The 26266-nt window shown below is 42.7% G+C and overlaps 1 protein-coding gene across 1 annotated transcript in view; it reads right to left on the reverse strand.

Moving 5' to 3' along the window:
• Window positions 1-2031: 2031 nt before the first annotated feature.
• PAPOLG (poly(A) polymerase gamma) overlaps window positions 2032-26266 on the reverse strand; it is a gene marked incomplete at both ends in the record, with an annotated part of 37189 nt that continues 12954 nt past the window's right edge. Inside the window, 8 exons of the mRNA XM_084261137.1 lie at window positions 2032-2783; window positions 10467-10522; window positions 21876-21970; window positions 23279-23347; window positions 24035-24273; window positions 24350-24447; window positions 25154-25320; window positions 25408-25529. Of these exons, the coding sequence (XP_084117263.1) occupies window positions 2032-2783; window positions 10467-10522; window positions 21876-21970; window positions 23279-23347; window positions 24035-24273; window positions 24350-24447; window positions 25154-25320; window positions 25408-25529 (1598 nt within the window). The remainder of the gene's footprint in view (window positions 2784-10466; window positions 10523-21875; window positions 21971-23278; window positions 23348-24034; window positions 24274-24349; window positions 24448-25153; window positions 25321-25407; window positions 25530-26266) is intronic.

The following is a 26266-nucleotide window of genomic DNA, read 5'->3' on the forward strand; positions in this document are numbered from 1 at the left end:
ACTCTATTTTGCTGTCTGGAAGACCAATGCACAGCTACTCATGTCACCTCCCTGCCCACAACTGCTTAGAAAAGCATTTAAAGTAAAGCAAAAAAAAAAAAGAGCTAATCCTTCATGTAAGTGCTTCAGAGGTTGATTTGCTTTTGTAATTAATTATAATTGTCTATACACATGCTAGAAATGGAAACATGCTACATATTACAACCTGACTCTTGTTCTTTTTGTTATAAAACTGTTTATCTCCCCCTCCCCATTCCCTGAATACCACATTAAATTTAAGAGAACATTGGACATCAAATGTCCCAAGGACATAAGCAAGAAGAATAGGCAAAGCTGTAACAGTGCCTAAAATCCAGCCAGCTTATATTTAAAAGAACCCTCAGTTCCTGAATGTTCTCATCTGTTTAGGGCAGCAGAAACAAGGAAGAAAAAGACGATCCCAAAACAACTCAAAACACCACTTCCATTAGACCTCTCTCTCCACCATGAGAAACCTGGGCTGGTTTAAAGTTTAACAAGGACCGTGCCATTAGGGAGGAAGCATGACATGCTGCTACCAAGCAAGGCCACAACAGGATCAAGGGTTCATGTGATTTGCCTTCTTGCTTTGCCCAAAGGAAGCAGGCTGAGAAGGACTACACAATTTATCTTTTGCTTGCACAACTAGGAGCAGCCTGTGAAGAGACTCTCCAGCAACATCTGCATGCGAAAGTAGAGCGGTTATGGATCCCCACGGAAGATGTGAAAGTATCACCCAAAACCCAGATATCCGAGGTGACTTCAGTGAGACAGATAGCAGAAGTATTGCCTTTCAACTTCTACGTCACTGCACTGGTCAACCCTACGTTCTCCAGAGCAACACCTGTTTCTGAAAAGCAAGAGCAGACAACCTATGTGCTTCAAACCTCCTGCAGCACCTCAGGCAAACGGGACTATGGTGGAGGTTTTGTTACACCCCATCCTAGAGCTTTTGGAAATAACAAGAAGCCTAAATGTGTTTTTATTTCAGAAGGCAGTAATCTACCTAGGACTCCATAAACCATACTGGCTTTAACAGATACAAAACTGTTCATGAACTTCCTCTTTACTATCGTGTTACATTACAAAACAGCAACCAAAAGAAGAAAAAAAAAAAAAAGAAAAAACACAAGTACAAAAGCTAGCTAGTACCAGGAAGTTATGAACTTCCCCTGCTGAAAATTTCCTTATCTGGTTCCTAATTACACTGAAAATATATGAATACCCCAAGAAAAAAGAAAGAAAGCGCTATCCCACTTCAGTTTTACTGCTCCAAAATGCAACTTAACGTTTAAAATATGCCTCCATGCAAATCTAGTTGGTTTTTTTTCTCTCTGTCGATACTTCTCACATAGGTTTAAGAGGAGTGAAAGTTCATACTTGGCTAAGTAGGAACTGAACAGACACACACACACCACCCCCCCCGAAGTTCTGAGGCTGGAGAGCATCTTTCCCTAGAAATGCTATTCTAATTAACTGCTACCAAGTCTTAAGTTTTGGGGTTTTTTTTTAAACCTTAAGAAAGATACCAGAGAAAACACCTTCTGAAAGGATGAGAGTTTAATTTAGCCTAAAGAAACTTAATTGTGCTTTTTGTTGTAATTACTCAATGCACGATCCCTTATCTGCATCACTTTGCATTTATACCATCTCTGTTTCTTATTCATTTGCATTCTCATAGGCGAGTTCCTATGTGAACAGGATCCTCTTGAGCATCACAGAACCTTTGGTCTATCGATGTCTCTAGCCCAGATACCAGACCGAGGTGTTTATTCAACACCTAAACGTTTTAATGACACGATTTAAAAAGGATCCGTTTTGAAACTACCAACTTCGGAAGATCTTGTCACAACTAATCCGAACGACCTCATAAAGTTCCTTCATTAATTTTTTCCATAAATCTATTTAACAGGCTACACGGAAATGGATTTAATATCAAAAGCAGATGCTGGGATGATGGGGCAAGAGCATTGTCACCCTTCCTCGCACTGTTACTCACCCACCTCTGACTGCCTACGGGCTTAAGTCAACTGGGAGATGGTGGAAGAGGAGAAGCAAACCATCCCTCACAGCTAAAAGTAAGCACCAGCCACGCTTCGCGTTTCCCTTAAACCACCTATCGCTTCTTCGGCGAGGCAGTTTAAATAACGAAAGCGACCGAAGCAGGGAGGAAGGGCGGAGGGGGCCCCGGCTTTCCGCCGCCCGCACCGCGCCGATGCCGGGCCGGGGAGGGCAGCGGCCCCGCGGGGCCCCGACAGAAGCGGGGCCGCTCCCTCCGGCACTCCCCGCCGCTCCCACCAAGGACGGCACCCGCACCCCACACCCCACCCCGCCGCGTTGGGGCCCGATCCGCCGCTCACCGGCCATGCTGACAGCTTCGTGCAGCCGCTCCGGCCCACTGCCGCCCCGGCGCTCCCCGCCCGGGCCCCGCACCGCCTCGGAGGCACAAGACGAATGCTGGCTCTGAGGGACGCCCAGGCCCGACTCCCTCCCTCCCTCCCGCCCTGCCCGGCTGCGCTGCCGCGCCCCGCACACCGCCCTTTTCAGGGGGAATTTCCCGGCGGGCGGACGTGCGAGTTGCCGCCCCCCGCCCCGGCTTCCCGCCCCCGCGGCGCCCCGCCCGCCCGGGAGCGCGGCCGGAGAGGAACGGAGCGGAGCGAAGCGGGGGCCGACGCCCCCTCCCTGGCCCCGGCCGCACCGCCCCGCGAGCCCCCGCTCCGGAGAGGGCAAGGGGAAGGAGGTTATGCCACTGTCCCTCTCCTTTGCTTCGCGAGAGGCAGAAGTAAAGAGTTAAACTCCATTTACCAGAGGGTGTTTCTTCCCCGGAGACAGGCTAGCCCCTGGCACTCACCCTTCTATTCCAAACGTTTCTTCACCACAGAGAAGTCGGATGCCTGAGCAGCCTCCCGCCATCCCCAACACCCCGCTTTCCCACTCCCTAGTCCTCTCGAGCAGGAGCTGTTACCCACGTTTGTCTCACTTGCACAGGGTCCAGTGGTCACAGTCAGCAATAACAAAACTGAACTAAGAAAAGACTGATATTGAAAGTAAGGTAAACTTAATGAGCCACAAGCCAATTAAATCACAACAATCAGCGCGCCAAATCTGAAACAGATCTCATCCAGGACAGTCTAAGTGAAGCAGGAGCTGGACACTGGGACCAACCCCGCAGCCAGCCCCAGGTTGGGGTCAGGTGGAGAGGTCAGTAAAGAACAAGCAAATCTAGGGGCATTAAAACCCCTTGGGAAGAGAACACAAAGGAACATCAAGCCGCTACTTAGCTATGGTATAAGACTACATTTAATTAGCAACAAGGCTTAATTTTTTTTTTTATTCTTAAATCTTTGCTCTGGGAATGCAAGACAGTGTCACAAGTGAAAACACTGTTAAAGAAATTAATATGCTTGAAAAAGAAATCATAAGAAAAACTTCCAAAGGCACCTCTCGAGCACATATAACTACAAGTTCTCGTTTCCTCACCCTCTCTTTTTAAAAGCAAAGGTTATTGGGATCTATAGAAATGAACCACAGCAAAAAAATGCTCTTCTGTAATCGGAAATCCATACCTTAACCCACACCATTCAGCGTCAGAGGCTGCCCAAGGCCCCGCTATGCGTCCTGCGCTGTAGTCTGCCTCAGCTTACAAGGACTTCTGTTTATAACTTTGGTTTTGCACTGCTCTCATTATATTTCCTATGAATGGGAGTTCTCTTTCTCCTTCCCACAAGCAAGACTTTCCTTCAAGATTCACAGTTGGTCATACAGTAGGATTGTCAACCCCTTGTCAAATGTGTAACTCGAGTCAGAACAGAAGGGTCTTGGGGGCACACAGGATAATCACAGTGGCTGTGACATTTGGTCTAGGACATTAAATGGAAGAACAGCTATATTTATTTAGATATTCTGCTGAAATAATTCTATGGTTGTGGGTTAGTTTCTTGCCAGAACACCACAACTGCTTATCTTCTTTCCCACAAAAAGAAAACAACCCCTAAAAACATAGGTACTAACTAGCAGCTCCCTAAATCCAGGAGAAATTCAGACTAATCTTTATGTCTTCATGGATTTCTCAAGTGCCCTGTAATTGATGATGTACAAGAAAACAGGAAAGTGGTTCTAATACTCAAAACCTGACTCAAACTTTACCTACATGTATGCACACAACACACTAACAAGAGACCTCAAACAAAACATTCTTCAAGGAGGTAGCTGAGCTGAGGTGAGGGGCAGAGGCTTTTCTCTTGCCTTTTCAGCAACATGGTGAGAAGGTGCCAGTGGGGCAGAATGTGACTGTGGAGGATGCTCACAGTTCAGTGTCTCATTACTTGTGCTGCTCTATGGTGAAAGAAGCATCAAGGCAGTCAAGAGGAAAACACACAACCCTTATTTTTCTCTAAGCACCCACATCCAAGCACATTTAGCACATCAACATTTAGTATTAGACACTATTTCAGTTTTTTATAATCAACACTTAGCTGTGGCACAGCAGATTTGGACATTCTTCACTCACAAAGTCAAAAGGCTGGAGAAGCACTCTCAATTTGAGGGCATACGTTGTCCCTGCAGAACACAGGAGTGATGTGGACTGGAGTATTGATGTGAGTTTCAGGTTTGGATGGGAAGCAAGCGGTTGGTGCAGGCACATGAAGTGACTAAACCCTTTTCCTTTCTTATCTTCAGGCTGGTTTGCAAAATCTCAGATAGTAAATTGTGGCCTTTCAAGAATGAATTTAGGTGCTTCCCTAAAGATAGGTTATATCCCTGGTTCCCACCTACCTCTTTAGGCCACGACACTACTGAACAGACACAGACCAAGGCACCTGCGAAACTGCACCTCAAAACAGAAGTGTCTACTCATTTCTTCAGAAGGAAAGTGTTTTTATAGGCTATACAGTCTAAACTGACGTAAGAGCAGTATCCCAGGCAATACAAATACCATGTTATGACTAAAACATCAATAAACATTCCCTATTTTCACCGGCTCTTTTGAACTCTAACTCTTAGGGCTTGCAGGAACAGGCTACTCCAAGATAATCCTTAGAACTGCAGGTTAGAAATTGAGGCAGGATCTCACATACGGTGTCTAGGGTACAAACTGCTTCTTGATATTATTAAGATGAGTGGGTTGCACTTCCTGTAGCATCAAAAAAAAAATTTAACTCCATCTCTTCCCTAAAATGAAAACACTATAGAGTAAAATTGAGGAAAACCAACCATATTGATGTGTTTCACTGCGTAAGATCTATACAATCCCATCATCTGAATACACGGAGACTAGATCTGGCTGAGGAAGTCCTTGAACAAAGTTACTGGAGGAAGGACAGTGTGACTAAGAGTTTCTTGACAGATTTTTTCTTTCCAACGGTAGCCATAAGCTAGTGCCCAAGGAAAAATGCAATTATGGGGCAAAGTGATCTTTCAGCCTAAGCCCTGGGTGACTTTTATAATACATTCATGTTCCTAAACCAGAGGAAGTTCTCCAGAAATTGAGAAGCCTACCCAATTAAAGGGCAAAAACCTAAGCAAATTAAAGAGGCCTCACTCAAAATTGTGCAAGCATGTAGACAGGCTCCTCTACTCCTGTGGCGATCCTGTATGGAGTTTTGTTCTGCTGCGATCTGAATCTATGGCACAAAGATTATCCCATGAGAGCGATGCGAACTAGGGAATGGCAGTACAGCAGTAGTAATTACAGAAACCCGGTCAGCAACTGCCATGGAGTGTAAGAACATGTCATAACTCTGGGCATATGCAGATCTGTGCAAAAAAAGAGGACGGAATTCCCCTCCTGTAGCATTGCATAACAAAAGCCAGGTGCATCACTATTATTTTTATCAGCTGACTTTGGCTATACCCAGAGGCAAGATATCAGAATTCTTAGACCAGTTTGATCCAGCACTTCACTTCCTGTCTTCCAGTTAAAAGCAAGTATTTTAAGATCCCGTTTTTCTCCACCAAACAAGCCCAAAGACAAGTCCTCCCTCTTGCTCTTCACTGGCTGCTGCACTAGTGAAGTTAACACCTGAGTTGCTGTAAGGAATTAAGCTTCATGCCCTGGCAGGGAATGTCTTGGGGCAAGCAAGAAGAGAAAAGGATAGAGCAGGGGAAAAAAACAACCCCACCCAACCAAACCAATCACCAAAACTTCCTACAGCAAAGGGCTGAGTGTTTGACATGATACTTGTCAAGCCCAGGATGGCAGCTCTCTAGTGGTGCTTAGTGCCGGCACTGCCCAGTGAAGTCTGCTAAAGCCTGCTGTGATACAAAAGCAGCATAGGCAAACTGCTAAGCCTTTATTTCCTGTTCCCAGCTATCTGACTTAGATCAAAGATAAGCAGTTTATCACTGGTCTGGTCAGGCAGCCAAGTAGGCACTAGGGTACTTTTAAATTATGACTCTCCTATCAGGTACATCATACTAGGAATAAAGATAGAATCATTCACTTCTCTCCTTATGGAATAAAGTAAAAAGTCCTGTTTCCTTAACCACTGTACCTCAAAAACCTCACCACCACCCCCCCATTAGTAATTTCCAATCCTCTACACCTTAAGAAACCTTTTGTTCATTGAAGTATGTTTTTTTTAATCTCAAAGGCCTCTTATTTAAACACTGTCAGGCCTTTTGACGTTTAAAGCTTTGTAGTTATTGGTCCTGAGGAAAGTTGTAATGCAGAAGCCATTCCAAGAAAACTCATGGCTTCCAGATTAATGATAAACTCAAAGGCTGTTCAAGCCATTCTGCTGGAAGCATTCCTGTACCGTGCTTTGAGTTTGTTTGACATAGAACAATGCTACCCTGCCTCATCTCAAAACAGGGTGGAGAGAAAGGAAATGCTAATAGAGAAAGGTAGGTCTTGTGGATAAGGCACAAGGCTATGATTCAGGAGTCTGGAATTCGGCTCTTGGCAAGTCGTTTAATTCTCTGAGCCTCAATTTCCCCATCAGAAGTCAGAGAAGATACTTCCTTGCTCCCACACTTCTACCTTATTCACTCATGATGCAACTTCTTCAGGGGATGAACTATTCATCACTGAAAGTGCTGAGCATAATGAAATGATGGTTCCATGAACACTTTCGACTGCGGTGTCGGAAAGAGGCAGTCTCTTCCATCTCTCCTCACCTCCAGGCAACTCACTCATGCGAGTCCTTATGCTGTTGCAAGCGCTCCTTTGGCCACAGGAGAGCTCACTTACAAGTAACTTGGAGGAAACAAAAAGACTGTTTTTTTCTGCTGGTTCAGTTTTTACTGAGCCAATTCCATGCACAGTCACAGAAATGACCATGCCAGCAGCAAGGAATGCGATACCACCAAGGCTGGAACAAGTTTCTGGAAGACAGAGCAGAGGTGCTAGATTCCTGACAGAGTGGAACTGTAGCACAACACTGCCTTTTTAGCTTGAGAAATTGATAGATACCTCTAAAATTTCCCAGTCACAGTCCTTCCTTCCCAGAGTTAGTTTTCAGAGCAGAAGTTCGTAGGCACTTCCTAGTCCTCTCAAGCGTTTCCTATTCTTTTCTCCTCATCCCAGTGTTCCAAACACATACCACAGTTTGTGAGTTCTTCCTTTATTTTTATTGGAAGAAAAGAACGTTATGAGGAGTAGTCAGCATGGATTCACCAAGGGGAGATCATGCTTGAACAATCTTGTGGCCTGCTGTGATGTCATCACCAGCTGGGTAGATGGAGGGAGAGCAGTGGATGTCATCTGCCTTGACTTCAGCAAGGCTTTTTGATACTGTCTCCCATGACATCCTGATAGCAAAACTGAGAAAGTAGGGGACAGATGAGAGGACAGTGAGGTGGGTTGAGAACTGGCTGTCAAACTGAGCTCAGAGGGTGGTGATCAGTGGAGCAGAGTCTAGCTGGAGACCTGTGACTAGCGGTGTTCCCCAGGGCTCGGTGTTGGGTCCAGTCCTGTTTAATATCTTCATTGACGACCTTGATGAGGGAATAGCATCCACCCTCAGCAAGTACCCAATGATACAAAGCTGGGAGGAGTGGCTGACATGCAGGAACACTGCTCTGCCATTCAGCGAGACCTCGGCAGGCTGGAGAGCTGGGCAGGGAGAAGCCAGATGAGGTTTGATAAAAGCAAGTGTAGAGTCTTGCACCTGGGAAGGAATAACAGCTTGTATCAGTACAGGCTGGGGGTGACCTGTTGGAGAAAAGGTCTGAGGAGAAGGACCTGGGGGTCCTGGTTGATGACAGATTGGCCATGAGCCAACAGTGTGCCCTGGTGGCTAAGAGAGCCAATGGGATCCTGGGGTGCATCAAACGGAGCGTGGCCAGCAGGTCAAAGGAGGTTATCCTCCCCCTCTGCTCTGCCCTGATCAGGTCCTGCCTGGAGTATTGTGTCCAGTTCTGGGCTCCCTGGTATAAAAAAGACAGGGATCTCCTGTCATAGATCTCCCAGAGAAGGCTATGAAGATGATTAAAGGCCTGGAGCATCTCTCCTACAAGGAAAGGCTGAAAGAATTGGGGCTGCTCAGCCTTGAGAAAAGAAGACTAAGGGGGGGACCTAATTAATGTTTATAAAGATCTCAAGTGTGGAGCACAGGGGGAAATATCCAGCCTCTTTTCAGTTGTCTGTGGGGACAGGACAAGGGGCAATGGCTGTAAGTTGGAGCACAGGAAGTCCCACAGCAATATGCGGAAGAACTTTTACACAGTGAGGGTGACAGAGCCCTGGGACAGGCTGCCCATGGGGGCGTGGACTCTCCTTTCTGGAGATACTCAGTACCCGCCTGGATGCCGACCTGTGTGATCTGTCCTAGGGAACCTGCTTTGGCAAGGGGGGTGGACTCAATGATTTCTGGAGGTCCCTTCCAACCCCTATGATTCTGTGATTTTAATAAAGAAAAACCTTCTGCATTCGTTGGCAGGCAAAGAAAAAAAAAATGACTCTTCTTTTTGCACTGAGCTACATAAAAGCCCCATGTTACAGTGAAGCTGATCCAGCCACCTATGAAACAGGCAAACTTCTTATGCCACAATCAAGATTGCCCTCATCAAGCAGCACTGTAGTGAGAATACTTTGGGAAGAGATGAGCTCATAAGATGATGAACATAAGATAAATCAGCAGAAAACAAACTTTTTCCACACAGAATCATTTGTTTTTTTCCTAATACACTAACTCTCCAAGCTGTAGCACTATTGTTAGTATTAAGTGAAGCAACAGAATTACACGAGCTGCAGCCTCCAAAAAAACGTATGCAGAAGGAAGGATAGGAGTCATCTCTTTGGCAAGAGCAGGCTAGTACAATACCTTAGCTACATACTGAAAAAAATAAACAACATATGCTCATGTTAATTTTCCTGCCCCCCAAAACCCCAGCACATACCAGCCAGCCCTTATGCACTGGATCAGGCCACAGACGATAACAATAATCGCTCATCCATCTTTTTATTAGATTTCCTCAGGGTTCCTAAGGAGTTTAGGCTACCTAACATCACCTTCAGCTTCAAGAGTCTCAGAAGACAGTATCTGCAGACATTAATAAAGAGATAAAAAGGGACGTTGTTTCAGTACAGCCACAACAGATGTGTCTCCTTTTAATTTGAAGTCTTACACATTATTTTTAAATGTCTAGCCCAATAACTCACATAGTTCTGACTTGCCCAGTTAAAGGATTACACTCAGAAATCATGGAAAGTGACACCACGTTTTGGGCTGAACATAAACACGTAACACCTTCTGGGACTAGTTTATGCCTAAATCCTCCTATGTATGCAAAGCATATCTATAGCTACTCATCTTATCTAGACCTGCATTAGCCCTTTTCACAAATGGCCTGGGGCTGTGTGTCATAGTGCCACCTCACCATGCAAAGTCTTACCGTCAATAGTTGCGAACAGGCCACAATCAACACCGTTGCTTCACCCCATCTGACCTTTGTGCACACATATACAGCTGGTTTACTAGTATGCTGCAATAAAATAATTCAGATTTACTAAAAAAAGGCCATCATTCTAGCAAGGCTACAATTTTTACTCCTAGTGACAAGGTTAAAACCCCTTGCTTCCTCACACAGAGCAGTGATGGGTTTTGCTATTTCACAGTCTTGTTCACTTGGTAACAGTTGCCTGACTTGTCCATTTTGTTTTTAGGATGTTTGAGGAAAATTTGACATCCTTTTTGTAATCAATGTAGTAGTTAACCTCTCATATCCCAATATGTTTAACCAATATTCATCTGCTGAGAAATTCCACTTATAAACATTAACATTGCTGAAAGCAGATAAAATCCAAGCAGCATTCTCTCTGTTTCAGTCTGACGTATCCCTTAGGTGTAGTAAGAATGTTTTTAGGTGCCTAAAAAAAAGAGTACTTTCCTCTGTGTGAGTAAAAACTGTATGTATCAATCTTCTGACACTAATTTTTTCATTAAAAAGAACAATAAGCCAGGAAAATGAAGAATTCTTCAAGATACCTGTTGCACAATACTCACGTTGAGAGAAGAGGAACTGAATGGATTCTTTGCCCTGCGCAGTGGAAGAAACAGACCTGTTGAATGAAAAGAGAGCAGACATGAAGGGAGAATTGCCACCACAAGCTACTTCTGGCAATTAAATGCAGGAACTCGAGGAAGAAGGTCTAACCCAAGAAAGAAATGACAGAAACACATCAGTGGCAAGAAGAATTGATTAGAACAAGGCCTAGAGCTGGCTGGCTTGAAGACCAATGCCGTATATAAAGGTGAATACTAAACCCCCCCCCCCCCGCTTAATGGGAAGAATCCTCAACATGCAGGTGTAGAAAGGATGAAATCTATGTAGCAAAGCCACTGATGTCCTAGTTCTACTTCTGATTAGTCTCCAGTGAAACTCTGGGCTGCAAGCCAAGTCAGCAGTGCTGAAGAAAAAAAAAAAAATCAGCCTGTTGAATTGTTTCACAAAGGCTGGGACATGCAACTCAATTTTTCCATTGCACTAGGCTCAGCAATTAGAAGATAAGCATTACAGCTTCAAATATCAAAAGAGTAGGAACTAAAAGCCGCGTGTGTGTGGGGGTGTGTGTGTTTGTGTGTGTGGGCGGGTGTTTGGAATGAAGTGCCTGATTACAGTTCCACTGGCCTTCCTCTCCTGGCTGTCACAACAGCTCATCCTTTCAGGGCCTTGATGCCACTCTGAGTAATGCAGTTGGGTTTGCCGTGTTTGATAAAATGCCCCCTCGTGGTCACCTCAATGATTTCCTGAAAGGCCATTCAACTCGCTGCCTTCCCAGTAAATCTCACTACACCAGCGGCTAGCTGCTTGTCATGCTTGTGTGGTTTCATGCTTTGTCCAGCCCAGCAAGGCTGAGATCTTTGTGCATCAGGCTGAGAATCTTTAGCCTTTGCGGTACTGTGAGCTCTCACGGCTGAGAAAAGTAGCCAGAAGACAACCCACTGACTTCCAGGAATTGAAGGAAACCTGCATAAATAATGACTTGTATAGCATGAAATTAACTGAGACCAAAGTTCCTACTTGAATTTGCAGTGTATTTCTGTGAAGCTACATAATCATTTGTATTTAAAAACATCAGACCTAGAGCTAAATCTATAGGTCTACTTTTAAAAGTTTGTTAATTTGTTGAAAATAACACTGCTGTTCCAGTTTGTTATCACCTTTTCTTGCCCTGCAAAGGCAAAAACCAACAAGCAAACTGACTCAGATGTAACACCACTTCAAAGCTTTTGATAGAATAGGCATTTCTAATTCAGTAAGCAACCTGCCAAATCTGTTCCCAATGGCGTGAGTCCTGCCAAGTCCGGTAACAAGTGAATTCTGGAGCTGGCCAAATCGGTGAGACTCAGACTTGTCTGAAGTACAGCTAACTACCACACTTCATTAATATTTATTATGGTCCACACCCACCTATAAGCAATATGAAGAAATACTGTTGCAATTCAGAACCATTCAGTTCTGAGACAATTCACTTCTGGATGCTTTTATGGCTGCAAGTCTTTCACACTTACCTAGCCTCCAAGGGAGACTACTTGGAGGAAGGTCTTGCTGCCAAGCTTTAATTCCAGCTTTCTTTACAGATAGCAATCAGCTTGCTGACAGATCCTGTCTTGTAAATCGCTGGTGGTATCCTTTTTTACTATATTCACCTATTCTTGCGCTCTATTTTTAGGCTTTGGGGCAATTTGCTGGGATTTATCATCCTGCCTCCACACCACAACCAAGGTGATGTGAGACTACAGCTCCTTGGCTTCATGGCAACCCCAGGGTCAAGCTGATCTCTTCCATGTTTAAGTAACTACATATGATACTATCTAGATAGTTATACATCCTCTCTACTTCACAAGAAGTGTACATTGTGTTTATAATAGACTTAAACTTAACCATCAGCTCTCCAGGCCAGGAACTGCTCTTTGTTTCAGGGATTTATCCAGTGGCACACCAATTTCTTGTTGGGGTCCCTGAGCTCTGTTATGCTACTGCTGCTAATTATGTTTCTCCAACAATGGGCAATATCAATGCTCTCAGGGTGCAAAAAGCCCATTAAGAAGCAAACCTGAAATAATTCCAACATTTCTTCAAAAATCCATGACATTTAATTACTGGGCTTTTTAAAACAGGAGTTTACATTCCTTTCCCATATCCTAGTTACACATGGTGTTCTTTCTGTTTCCTGAATATATATTTTAAGCTTCAATGTCAATATAAATACTGGTACAGCAACTTAATTATAGCACTTTTGTTTCTGCAAATATTCCCATGACCTACATCACAAAAACAAAACAACCTCCTTGGCAGGTGACCCAGTTACTCCAGACTTGGTCAGTTCAGGACTCCACACTTGCAACACCGTTAAAACCTTATTTGCTAAACAGCAGTGCTGTAACTGGTCAAGTGGAAGCCATGTGACCTGTCTCTGTTTTAGTTGTAATGTAGACAGAATTTATCGTTTACATAGCCTGGGAGTAGTGCATACTTCTCTTCTGATGCCAGAGGACACCAGAAACATGGGAAGTTTAAAAAAAACAAGAGGGGAAAAAAAAAAAAAGGCAGCTGCTTGGATAACTTACTCAGGCAATTACTGTCTCATCCTTACTCTTCCTGCTTGGAAGAATGTTCACTAGTGCCCCTAGAAGAAGAATGGAAAAGTAAAATTAAATATATAGCTGAACAGAACCACAGAATAAATTATATGTAGCATAGCAATTACAGACTATGCACATTATGAACAACCCATAGTTGTGTGGTCAGCAACCCTGCCTCAAACATCCGTGTAATTAATTTGAAATAACAAAAAGCAGGGGTAAAGAAATGTAATGTTATTTTTTGCTCCCTTTAACAGAGTGTTTGGCTCCCTAACTGTATACAGGCAGTTAATTCATCACAACTGATGAAACAGAAGGCTCCAGAGCCAGGAAAGGCGGACTCAAGTGTGCCAGGGATGAAGGTGGTGACAAGAACCTCCCAAAGCGATAAAACCCAAGCTGCTTATGGTTTATGAAAACAATAAAACACAAAGTAGTTACTGCTTAGCACACTAAAGTGGTTTCCCCCTCTCCCCTTCCCCTTGATAGCAACCATAGCTACTTAATTCTCTAGCAATCCTGTCCAGTTCTCTTTCTTTTGCAATATCCTCCCCTTCATAAGCCTGTAACCCACAATTCTTTCAACTTTTGCAAAAGACACTGGCTGTTTTCCAACCCAGAGCTTTCTCATGCAGTGTGCATAGGCGGTGCTTTATAAACAGAAGGTTGGTGTCTTCATAAATTCCTGTGCTGGTTCAGTAAGGTGGAGGGGAGCCAGAATTCTCTATGGTTCCTTTTACAAGAGCATCTCCATCTTTTCTCATGACATGCTCAAGCAGCAGAGATTTATCTACGTGGATTTTTTCAGGAAATCTAGGAAGATTCATACTCCTGAAGCCGGAGAGAAGTGCTATCTCTAACTTCCCTCAGCTGTTTCTTCCAGCTTTGCTGGATGGGCTTTAAGCACCTCCTAAGTCAAGAGAGCCTTCTTAGACCGTGGAGGCATGCTCACAGTGCTTGTTCACTGCGCTGGATGAGCTCTGATTACAGGAGTAAGTTTATTACATTAAGGGTCATGCAATAACACATTTGTAGCAATACTGTACAAGTGAAGAGCCCAGTGGTACACCTCACAGGCAAAGCTTCCACTTGGGTTGATTGGAATTTTGTTTGAGTGATAAAAACACACAGCCCTGCAAACATAAAGTTCATTTAAGGGAGATGTCTACCACCAACTTGATGTAAACTCTATCATTCATTCAGAGTGAGGTAACAATTTACCATTTACATGCTTAACATTTTTAATTCAACCAACTCAAGTCAGTAGCTACAACCCTTTCCTAAATAAAGGGATTTGGCTTCTACTGAAACCAAGAGTAAATGTTAACAGTGAACCAAAAGGGGAATAACTTTGGGCCTAAAATACACAGTAATAAAAATAAGTCTGATGATATGGCTGTGAGTCGGCAGCAAGCCCATGGTGACACTGAGGCTCTAAGCTGTTCAGTCTTGCAGCACTTCAGACACATTTTTGGGATTCACGTTTCACTGAGCAAAAAGAACCTCTCCAATTACATAGTTGAACATTACTTTGTGCCACTTAAGACCTCTGTGGCTTTGGCACATGACCTGAAGTGTGGAGTCCCCTATGTTGAGATGGTATCGTGGGATATCCAACTTTTCATAACAGCTGACATAAGTGATTGAGTAAATCTTTGCAGGAGTATTAAGAGCTACATTCATCTTTCACATAGAAGCTGTGGTTAGATGCTGCAGCAACTGCTCAGCAGCAGAAAAAAGCTTCTCTATGACACGGTGTCTAATTAAGAATTTCAATGAGGACTACAAAAAAAGCCACCTATGATTTGGACAGTTAGAACACTGGTATTTTTACCCTTTTTTTTAAAGGACACACACTTAGCATCCATTCAATATCTGTAGCCAATAGTAGTAGCTCCTTAGAAAATATGTCACTATATTTTATTAAAATGCTACTATCAGGAATCACTGGGATTCCCCCTTAACAACCTCATCCACCCTCACACTGGTAAGATGTAAGAACTTACCCATCAGCATTTGTGTTAACTTGGATCTGAGAGTCCTATGGCACTGTGTGTTGTGCTAAAATTCTTAGAGAGACTTCTTGTGGAGAACCAAAAACAGAAACAACTTTATGATTTTTTTTTTTAAGAAGGTAATCAAGGTCTGAAAGTAAAAAGCTGTCTAATTTTCAAACATATAGAAAAGCAGTAAGAAAGAATATCACATATGTAGTGACTTAAAAATCAGTTTCAGTTATAGTCTCTAGAGATAGTTACAACAGTCCTTAGCCAGACACAGTAACTTATGTACTGGGAATCCCCATGGTGAGCACAGACAACATGACACTAAAACAAAAAAAAAGGGTCAAACAACAGAGTTACACACATTCAGGGAATGTGACTTCAGTTTCTGGTATTGCCACAAAATTTCTGCCTGACCCTTTGCAAACCGTTAATCTCTGTACCTTACATTCTTCAGCTGTTAAAGCAGAGATTTAGAAAAATCCTTTATGACATTTGTGAGATGTAATCATGACAGAAGTATGACATGGTGTCAAGGCTTGAAGAACAGCGACAGTGCACAACAGTACCAAAACTTAATGCAGCTAAGGAGCTTCTGGTGGGCACCCTGCCCCATCCTCTGTTAAGTGGACTTAGTAGCATCCATTACTTCACAATTACAAGATCATCCCATGTTTCTCAGCAAAAGCTCTCTCTAAGAAGTAGTTGAAAACCAAAACAATCTAAACTAAAGGAAGACTGACTGAGAAGACACGAGCAGGGGCTGATGAAATAACACAACCTTGCTTAGGAGTCACTGAGATCTAAGTTTTATACTAAACCTTTAAACTTTTCTAAGTAGCTACTTTGCTTTTTTTTTTTTTTTGACATTTTTTAGACCTTCACATAAGATCAAACAAAAGTGCAGCAGGGTTTCCCCATCGACAGCACCACCACAGAAACCAGGGATGACCTTTAAGGGTGAACACACGCAAGAGCTGAGTCTGAACATATGAACCTCTGCGAGCTCCAGAATTGAGCTTCTAGCCAATCCACCTCAGCTTACTTGTTACTGAAAGGTGAACTGAAAACAGCTTTAAGTAAGCCGAGTCTGGAGGACACTGAGGTATTACCTTTACTGAATTTTCCCCACTTGAAGTCACAATGTGTAAAAACTGAAGAGAAAATTAACACACTGTTGATTACTTATTTCTGTAAGAGGAATATAATTCAGCTAACAGACTCCCAATTTTACAGGCATGTTCCAAATGTTTACGCTGAATTACAGAAAAGTAAACATCTCTGTACTTACGCAACTTATCGGTTGGTGTAACCCAGTGATTTATTTAGTGGGTGAACAGAGGAACAGAAACAGGGGATTCCCTTGCCTTCTCATTGTGAGTACTTCACTGTTTGCAACAGTCTCTTTCCTCAAAAAGCCGCTCCCTACATTTCTGAGAGCTATGTTTCTGTCCTGCCAACAATCACGATACAGAAAACACTGCATCCACGATATTCCTATTGTCCACGATGCAACAGGCGGGATTTGTTTCTGCTAAATGCATTGAGCAAAACCTCACTGGGTTGCTTTACAGATTCTACCAATAGCTGCCAGCCTACACAGCAGAAAAGGGCACAACGTAAGGACCTGTAAAACCACCCAAAGCAAGCAGGAAAAATTAACATACGTTATACCATCTAGACAAAACCAAAAGTGAAGTAATGGCTAGCTACAAGTCTTGCAAGAAATAGTTAAAGATTCTGGTTTCGTGTATACAATTCAGATGCAGGAGTAACTTTCAGTTTCCTGACTGATGCCTGCCCCATTTGGGAGAGCAGAAAAGGCGTAACTTAAAATAGCTATTACATCTTCAGCTTAGTTACTAGAAATCAGTGGCATTACTCACAATGCCAGGATGGTTTATTCCTTTTTTGCTCAAGCAGTAGAAGGGCTGTAACGTAATAAAATGTAAACTCAGTATCAAATAAATATGAAAAGAAAAAACAATCTGACAGAAACCACAACAAACATACCAGAGCAGTGCTGAAGGCATGCAGCCAAGCACTTACATGTCAAGCAGCTTTTCTTCTTTACATGCACGCACTGGGACACAGTATTGATACATTTTTGTTCTTGCTGTTGCAAAATGAAAAGCAGAGGAGAATTAAAACTACAGGGACAAAATAAAGCCTCACATTATCTAGCTTTAATGCTGTAGCAACTGGGGACTATGCTTTATTTTTGTCATATTACAATCAACGCACTTTGGTGGTTATGGCTAGTCGACGCTTCCTATTTTAAGGCCACATTTTCAGTTACTCCAAGCATGCTAAAAACTTTCCTCTGGAGTATGATTACACATGCTGGGTCTCCAGCTGATTTTTAGGAAAAACAGAACAAAAGTGACTCAGTCATTTCTAAGAACGATCATGGGGATCGTGCGCTGGGTTAGTTATATTCCAAGAATTCTTAAAACTTTTGTTAAGAAACTCTTAACTTCACACTTCAGAAACAGGAGCATGAAATTTAGCGCTGTAGTGCATTACTACTGGATTTTTTTGATCTTCCTTTGAAAACACAGACATATCGGGGCAGGAATTGAACTGTAAAGATTAGACTTACGTGTGCTTGACAGACTTGCTTAGCAGCCAAAATTATCAGCTTTCTCTCTATCACACATACTGTGGAGAAGGAGCTGGATGGTCCCTGGAGGAGGCAGCTGATTGCCAGGCTGTCACACACTAAAACTGAAACAGGGTAGGTTATTTCTCCTCTAGCATCAGGACTCCTGGGATTTTCACTCTTAGCAGCACAGAATAAAGTGGCACCTGGTTCAAATGCAGAAGAAGCAAGGAGGGATTTGGGTAAAAAAAAAAAGATTATATGAGTTATCAGAGGAAAAAAAAAACACATGCAAAAGTCTGAGATCAGATTGAGATGAGGTATTAATAAGAAACAAGGTTGGGTGAAGAAAGCAGGATGATTCAGACAGGGTCTTTCCAGCAGAGAGGAACTGCCCAAGGATGAGCAGTCCCAGTTTGATTTTCTTGATTTCTACAAATTTCTTGAAGGTCAGACAGCTGAGAGGTCAACAGGCTGTATCTTCTGGAACAAGAGAGAAATCAGTCCCCAAGATACTGCTTTGCTAAGATCACCCCAGAAAAATATACACAGTCCACCAGCCTGGAGCCCAGAGCCCTCAGACCATGCTCAGAGCTTGGCACCCCAGGGGTAGACGATGGCTGAAGAAACCCTCAGCCCTGGGGGAGCCCAAGCTCTGAAGTAGTAAGGAGCGTTCAACAGCCCATCACTCCCCTCCTCAAGCTCCAGGGTGAAAAATACCCCACTACTCCACTTAGTCCAGAAGCATTCAAGGAAAGGCAAAGCAACAGCAAAGCAACAGCAGAGTGGGCCAGGAAGCGGGGGCTGGTCCCCCCAGCCCCTCCAGGCCAGTGGTCAGGGGTGGCAGACAGCACAGGGCTGCAGCGGTGTTTCCCAGCTGCCTGCACTCAGAGCACTGCAGCAGCACAGTCACATGCCAGCATCGTCACCACACACGCAGCTCTCAGCCCCCAGCCCGCCTCCACCACAGGGTTTACAGCAGGAAACCCGCCCCAGCGTGGGCTGCCTAGGTCACAACAGCTCCCCCACACCCCACCGGGGAAAGGGCATGCAGCCCCCACAGCCACGCTACAGTGGGCAGATGGAGGGACAAGGCTGCAGAGCCCTTGAGGTAGTCCTGGAGAAAAGGAAGATGACTGTTTTCACAGGAGCAGGTTACTGCGCAGGCTGAGGTGCCCCAAAGGAAATCAAATGGCCGTAGGGGTCAGGGCACAGAGTACCCCAACCCAGGGTGGTTGCCAACCCCTCAGCATGCAGTTGTAAAGCACACTACAACCACAGCCTGTGGGTTACTGGAACAAGGCACAGGAACAACCTCTGCTTATAAGAAGCACGATGAGGTAATTACAGAAACACAGTGAGGAGTTTCTGCTCGCGTCTCCAGGCTAAGCAGTTTATGTCACTTAGGCGTAGATAAAGGCAGTATTAATAAGCCCCCTCCCTCCCAAAGCCAAGGTTAACAATTTCAAGATACTCTTCTTCCCCCTCCACCTTTGCTTTTTACTCATTAAGGCAAAATACCCTTACTTTCTCTCTTAGTTTCTACAGGGACATCCACTGCAAAGGCAGAAGTGCAGCTGCCTTCACATTATGCCTAACACTTAGAACTGCAAGAGAGCTTAATTTCTGCAGTGGAGTTTCTTGCTCAGTGTTAGTAACCATCCCCACTTTCAAGATGGAGCTGCTCCTCTAAGGAGATCCATCAGCCCTTCAATCTGGAGCTATGGGCTAAGAAAGCAGATAGAAAAGGTTTAGAGGAAGGTTGATAGCAAAGAGCCTCCCTCACTAAGTCTTTATGCATGATTAACTTGCCTTTCAATTGTTTTAACAGAAGATTTGCTCCATGAACAAAGGGAAACATCTAAGTTGAAACGTTATTTTGAATTTTATTTAACAACAGCTAAAATAAAACCTAGTTGGTCCTGGGGCAGTATCAAGGCTCTGTAATATCCACTGGAACTCCAAAACAGTGATGTCACTCTGCAAACTGCCAGGCATTGAGTCAGAATGTGTTGATATAAAGTGTGTCATCTCACCTATGCTGGACCAAACGAGAAATTAGTAACCTAAATTCTTCTTAAAACATTCTTTTAAAAACCTTGAGGGGGGGGGTGAAGAAGAAAAAAGAGATTGATTAGAAGATAATTGCAGAGCAAGAGTAAAAAACAAACAGTACAAAGGCATATACTTCTATTAGGTGGATTAGTTTGAGACTAGTTGCATAAAGGTATGTGCTAACAGAGGTTAAGGGCAAAACTTCCCATAGCCAACTTGGAATACTTAAGTGGAAGAATCTGTTCAAAAGCATAGTAATATTACAGGGCTGTAGACTATTACAGCACACCTTTCTACCAGCTTTGCTGTTTATTTTATCACCTACTCCAGCTTTAATTCCTTTAGATTTCTGACAGATTTTTCTTCACACAGGTGCTGAAGTTTCATACATACTGCATCTAGTGCATAGACTCAGCAATAATCAAAACACCATGGTTTTAACTTGGGTCACAACACTGAGGTAACCACTTCATAAACTCAAGGTGTAGTTCTGTTGAAAGCCACTTAAGTAACATGAGCTGACTAAACCTAAGCCTTGCAGTTTAAGTTTTGGGTGGTAGGTTGGTTTTATTTTGAGGGGAGAAGGAAGAATGATACCTCTCAAACCCACCAAGAATTGTTTTTCTTTTTGAAAAGATGATAAATTGCACTTGAAACAAGCTGGAAACCAGAGCTAATAAGAAAAAAACTAAGTACATATAGCCATAGTTTCTCCACAAGTTTGTAATACAGGCCATAGGGGGAATGCTATCTCTCAGGCTTTTAAGTGGATCCTTAATCAGAACTCAAAATTGCTGTTTAAACCAAGCATCTAGTTTTGAAAAAAAAAAATCAGAGGGATCTGTTGCCCACGTTGCAAACAGATGTCCACTGTGAACACAGTTTGCAGACTATGGGTGTTAATTCTAAACCTGAAAATAATAAAGCAGGAGAGCAGTGTTCCTTGTCTCCTCGGATTTACTCTACCATGACATCATCATCCTGTAGAGCACTTCTTGTGGCACTGCCCCCAGCATCTTACATTTGGTTTAGTTGTTTGTGTTTAAGCAGATCCCATATGCATTAAAGAAAGAGGCTTACGACTTGAAATTTCGCTTTGAAAGGTAGTATTTTACAGCACATACAAAAATACTCTGGAAAAACACACAACTTCATTTACAAACCCACCAAGTTTTAAAGAAATTACAATATATAGCATGACATTTGTTTTGTATATTATCAGATTTTTTTCCCCCACCCCTCAAAATAACCCTAATGCACTTAACTGGGTAAGAAGTGTTACCAGTTTACAGAACCAGCCTTAAGACTGCTATGTGTTTTCATGGAACTATTTAGAACAGCTTTCAGGGTTTATCTGAAACTACTTTCTGCATGCCAGCTGCTTCCAAGACTGCAGCTTGCAAGTGGGTAGTAGTGTCACAACAGCCTCAGCTGGTGCCATGTTTAAGTACATCTTCTTCCACTGTGTGTTCTGAGTTTAACTTTACTACCCAGTGACAATAAATAAAACCCTCAAGTCTCCTACTGGAACAGTCTTAAGACAAATAAAGTCAGGTAACGTGACATGGGACATCTCACTCCATACCTTGGTAGCATCCTTCACTGTATTTTCTTTAAATACTTAAGTTATTATTGGGCCTCCATGGGAGGCAATACTTGTGTAGTGCATGGCTGTGCTGGACAGTGGAAAGCTACTAGCTGAGGAAGCTGAGCACCATTGTGAGATGCACAGGTGTATGTGCCAAACAGGAAAATAATTTAAGAACCACATATGCACATAAATTAGGAAAGCACAAATACAAACACATTCATACACACTTGAAACCAGAAAGGGGGTTACAGTGACTAGTTAACTCTGTTTACATACATTCTAAATCCCAGTCATGGGACAGGTGGGTTTTTGTGGCTGTTTCAGAAGCTGCTGTTTCAGCTAGTGACAGTTAAGACTTTTTAAAAGATTAGAAAGAGTAACAGTTACAATAATATACAAAGGAGTCATTCAAAAGGAAGCAGTCATCTAACAACATGATAAAATAAGACCATGATTTTAACTGGCCAATTCCAGTATGGCCACAGCAGCCTTCCAGACTTTGTTAGTAACTGCAACACACTGATACTATGGACCCCTGAGAAGCGATTATCTTCACCTAAGGAGATACACATTACCCATTAAGGGTAAGTTTGATGGACCTTTTAATAATACGGATGCTACTTGTGGGAACAGGAGATGATGAATCTGGTAGTTCTTTACTGGAGAGCCTCTATAACACGCAAAAAGATACCACAGAAAAAAAGGCAAGTGTTAAACTCATTAGCTTCCAAGTAGCAGCAGATAAATAATGTTGTCATGTTCAGTTAGGAAAGGGTTTATTTACCAAAACAGTACAGCCTAAACCCAGTGAAGGATGTTTTTTTCCCACCATACCCCTTCTTTGGTTACCACCAATTTAGAGAGGAAGAGCATTTTCCCTACTGCACACTTCCTCCCAGCACCAGGAGAAGTTTTGGCTAAACCACCACAATACACTTCAAAACTTCCAAGTTTCATCATAGAAATCAACAAACAGTTATTTAAAGTAAGAGGCTCAGATCACTTTATGGCAGATATACAAGGAGCAGAGATCTTTTCTGCTTAAGAAAAAAAATCAACACAGGAAACAAACTGTGCCAGTGTTTAAGTTCACAGAAACATGATTTTTCAAGATGAATAACTTGGAAGCTTTGGCTTCACTCCTGTGATTAAATCTGTAAGGTCACTGTTTAACTATTTGGTTCAGTAGAAACACAATAGACAAAAGCTTACCAACTACTTCAGAAACACCAAGTTTACAGGGATTAATAGGATGCAAAATGAAAATTCTAGTTTTGCTTTGTCTATGAACACAAAGGTATGAAAAATAATACCTGTGGTCTGGAGGTGTTGATAAAGGGAGTTGTCATGGATTTTCCTCCAGCGACAGGCTAAAAAAAATAGAAGAGATTTGTAAGGCCTGTTGTCAAATTCATTACTTGATACAGTAATGATCTGGCTGATAAGATGCTTAAAAGCTAAATATACACCTACGTTTACAACCTCCACTTCATTGTTTGGTTTTGACAGTTTGTTGTGTGTTTTTTAAAGCACACATACAGCATTTCAAGTATTTCAAGTTTCCAACAGAGTATTTTACTCTGCCAACAAGACCAGATCTTGATTTGAGGGTCTGCTTCAATAGCAAGCTACACTAGGTCTAGAGTTCTCTAGCCTCCCTTTGAGAGGTAGAATGCTTTAGTCTTCATAGTAGTTTTAACTTATATCAGTGACTCAAGCAGCTTTAAAAAAAATACCTGATTGCAGGCCCAGCAAGGAGCTAGATGCTAACAAATCCTCTAGTAGATAAGTTTGACTTAGGAGATAAGTCAGAGAGATGTAATATTTGGGAAACACAGGCTGAAATAAGTTAAACTAAAAGGCATCTTTGTTTACATCAACAAGCGTGTGTTTATGTGAAGTAGTCAAGGCACTAAAGTGCAAAAGAGTCCATGCAGCTTTTCAGTTAGTGCATTGAATAAAAACACAACAAAATTACATTTTCTGTAGGTCTCCTCTTGTCATCTGGACTGCCACCACCTTTGAATGCTGAATCCTGGCCAGGTAGCTAGAAGAACAGAATACAGACTCAAAATAATTGCTATACTAAAGTTACCTTCACTTTTGGGTACAGCTTCCAGTCAACACATTAAACCTATTAGCTGCCATTCTTAACAGGAGTCACAAGAACGGCTATTTAAGGAGATTTGTTTTATTGCTAATGCAAATCAGGCTTTAATCCAAGTCTCCCTCAAAACCAGGATTTAACAAGAAACTCCACAGTGTCATTTCAGTAGTGGACTATTCCGCAGCCTGATGATTTCTGAAGCAGCAAATCAATCTGTAGGCTTCAAAAATCATCTGCCTGAGCAAGATTAGCTCACACTTTTACACCTGTAAGATTCATATACTCTTCCAATGAGATATTTGTCCGATTTAAAAACAGCTTCCAAGCAAGCCAGTTTATTTAGCAATTGGACAGTGCAATCACTTAAGTACAGTAGGATTTAGAGACCCTGCCACCAGACCAAAAGCAGTTACTAGTACTAGATTTTGGGGGGAAAAAGTGTTTAATAGCTATAGATTACATTCAAGACAGTTTTTCATATCTATATCCTACTAAATCATTATGCTTTAATTTTGACTCCTGAATCCATTGGGGATGTTTATATGCATTTCTTCTCAGTTATTTCGTTCACTCTACATCAGTAATTAACACTTCTTCAAACCCTCCCTGTTTAGACCCCTTCCTTACCATTTCTCCATCTTTTGGTTTTTTGGGGCCTTGTTCTGGTGTAGGTAAATAAGGCCCTTTGAAGATCAGTGAATAAGGTCTCTTTGGCACAGCATTCTTACGCTCTGCAATTGGAGGCCCATTTAATTCACATTGTCCTTGGACAAAACTTGCTCTTGGTTCAAAAACTGCATTATGTCCTGGAATATTGTGACCAACTGGAGGTCCCAGTGTTCTCACTGCAACTGCAGCCTCCATTTCTGTAGAAGACACCAAGCTCTTAGTGTACAGCCACAAAATTCAAGACTGCACTCTACCCACTACTTCAATACATACTTGAATCTATAGCAGGAATGGGGGGTCCCTTGGTTATCAATGGCTCATCTTTGTTAGACATCCTCTCTCTATTGTTAGATCTTGGATATGCAGCATTTCTGTAAGAGTCAGACACTAGGGTTATAAAAGGCTAGTTTGTGAAATGCAGAGCCAAACGTTTACCTTCTTAGCTCATCATCACAGCTCTACTAAATACACACTGGCAGGCAGTCTAACACAAAACCTTCATTATTCTGAACTTCAGAAAACAAATTTCAATTGAAGCCTTTTATTTAGCAAGTCTCTGCCCTGGTACTGTCTTCCAGTTTACTTATACCCAGCACTCTCTGCTGCTTTTAATTAAGTTGTCTCTTCTACCGTATGTGCACCCAATTTCTATTTTTACTTTTTTTCATGCTCTTCCTACAGCACCAAACAGCCCAACCACAGCAGGCACTACGTATTCGCTAGTACTGGGTGCTCTCAGTATTTCTCCTGTGCTGAAGTGGCTTACAGAGACTTCCCAGGAAGCGACAGATGCTTACTGCCCAGGCTCTTGTACTGCTCCACTAAATTAGCAGCAGCTACAGTGTTTCAGCTGAAGATCTGCCTTTCATTAGAACTTAACTACTGCTTGAAGTCATCTTGTTAAACAAATTTCTTGAAGCTGTGTCCCTCCACATGCCCAGAGATACTAAGCTTTGCTCCCAAAGCCATTAGAGCCTTCCATATGCTTATGATCCACAGGTACAAATCCTAGCCCCCATTCACACTGTCAGCCATTTAAGAGGAGCTTCATCACAATCCTGAGGTTATGGTGCTAACCTTTCTACTGCCACTGCTGTAGAGACATCCAGTTTTGAGATCTTATTTAATGGAGGATTAAATGATGTTCCAGAGACACCAGCTTCGGAACTGTCCGAACCTTTTCCATCTGAAGTCCTTTTGCATGGGACCGCAACAGGACTTTGTCTTTTATCTGGTTTATTTTGCTGCAACAACAGTTAGAAAAATAATGATGCCTTCAAGTAACTGAAGTAAAAACAAACATTGCCAGAATAGCTAAATTATCCTCATACCTTCTTTCTTTTCTGTAAGGTTTCGGCAGGTAAAAAATAATGAAGATGTTTCCTCTTTACATGAGCCACCTCAATCTTCATGTCTGGCTTTAGCAAGTTGAGGTTGGTAGCCTGTCTGTAAACTACACACGAAGTTTAGTGTTGTAGCTTAGTCAGGATGTTTACGCTAGGAATTTCTCAAAGTTACACACAGTTTCTTTAGAAGCAGCAAGCCTTTAGGCCTATCCAGCCCAAACCCAGAGCAAGAGGTTTCCAGCCTCAGTAAGCAAGAAGTGCTACCAAAGAACTCCACAATCTCATACAGCCCAGATACTAACAGCTATTTAAGTGTAAATGTATATTCATGTGCTCAGTCACTGCTGTGGTTTGTTAATCCTACAGCACACTTCTGAGATAGTTTTAACCTGAAGGAGATAATACTCCTTTAACCATTAGTTTTCCAGTTGGAAATAGTTCTAGAGGATTTCCTCAATCCTAGGATGTCAAGTTGGAGGTCACCTAGTCCAACCCCCTGCAGTAAGCAGGGACATCTTCACTAGATTCGGTCACTCAGAGCCCCATCAAGCCGGACACTGAATGTCTCCTGGAATGAGGCCTCCACTACCTCTCTGAGCAACCTGTGCCAGTGATCTACCACCCTCAGAGTGAATTTTCTCCTAACACCCAACCTAAATCTCCCCTTTTCTAGTTTAAAACCATCACCTCTCATCCTATCACTCCATGCCTCCGTGAACAGTTCTTCCCCAGCTTTCTTACATGCATCTTTCAGGGACTGGAAAGCTGCTATAACATCCCCCAGAGCCTTCTCCAAACTTAACAACCCAATCAACCTGACTGATAAGCATAGCTGATAAGGCTA

The sequence above is a fragment of the Gallinula chloropus genome (assembly GCF_964237585.1).
Source record: "Gallinula chloropus genome assembly, chromosome: 3".
NCBI lineage: Eukaryota > Metazoa > Chordata > Aves > Gruiformes > Rallidae > Gallinula > Gallinula chloropus.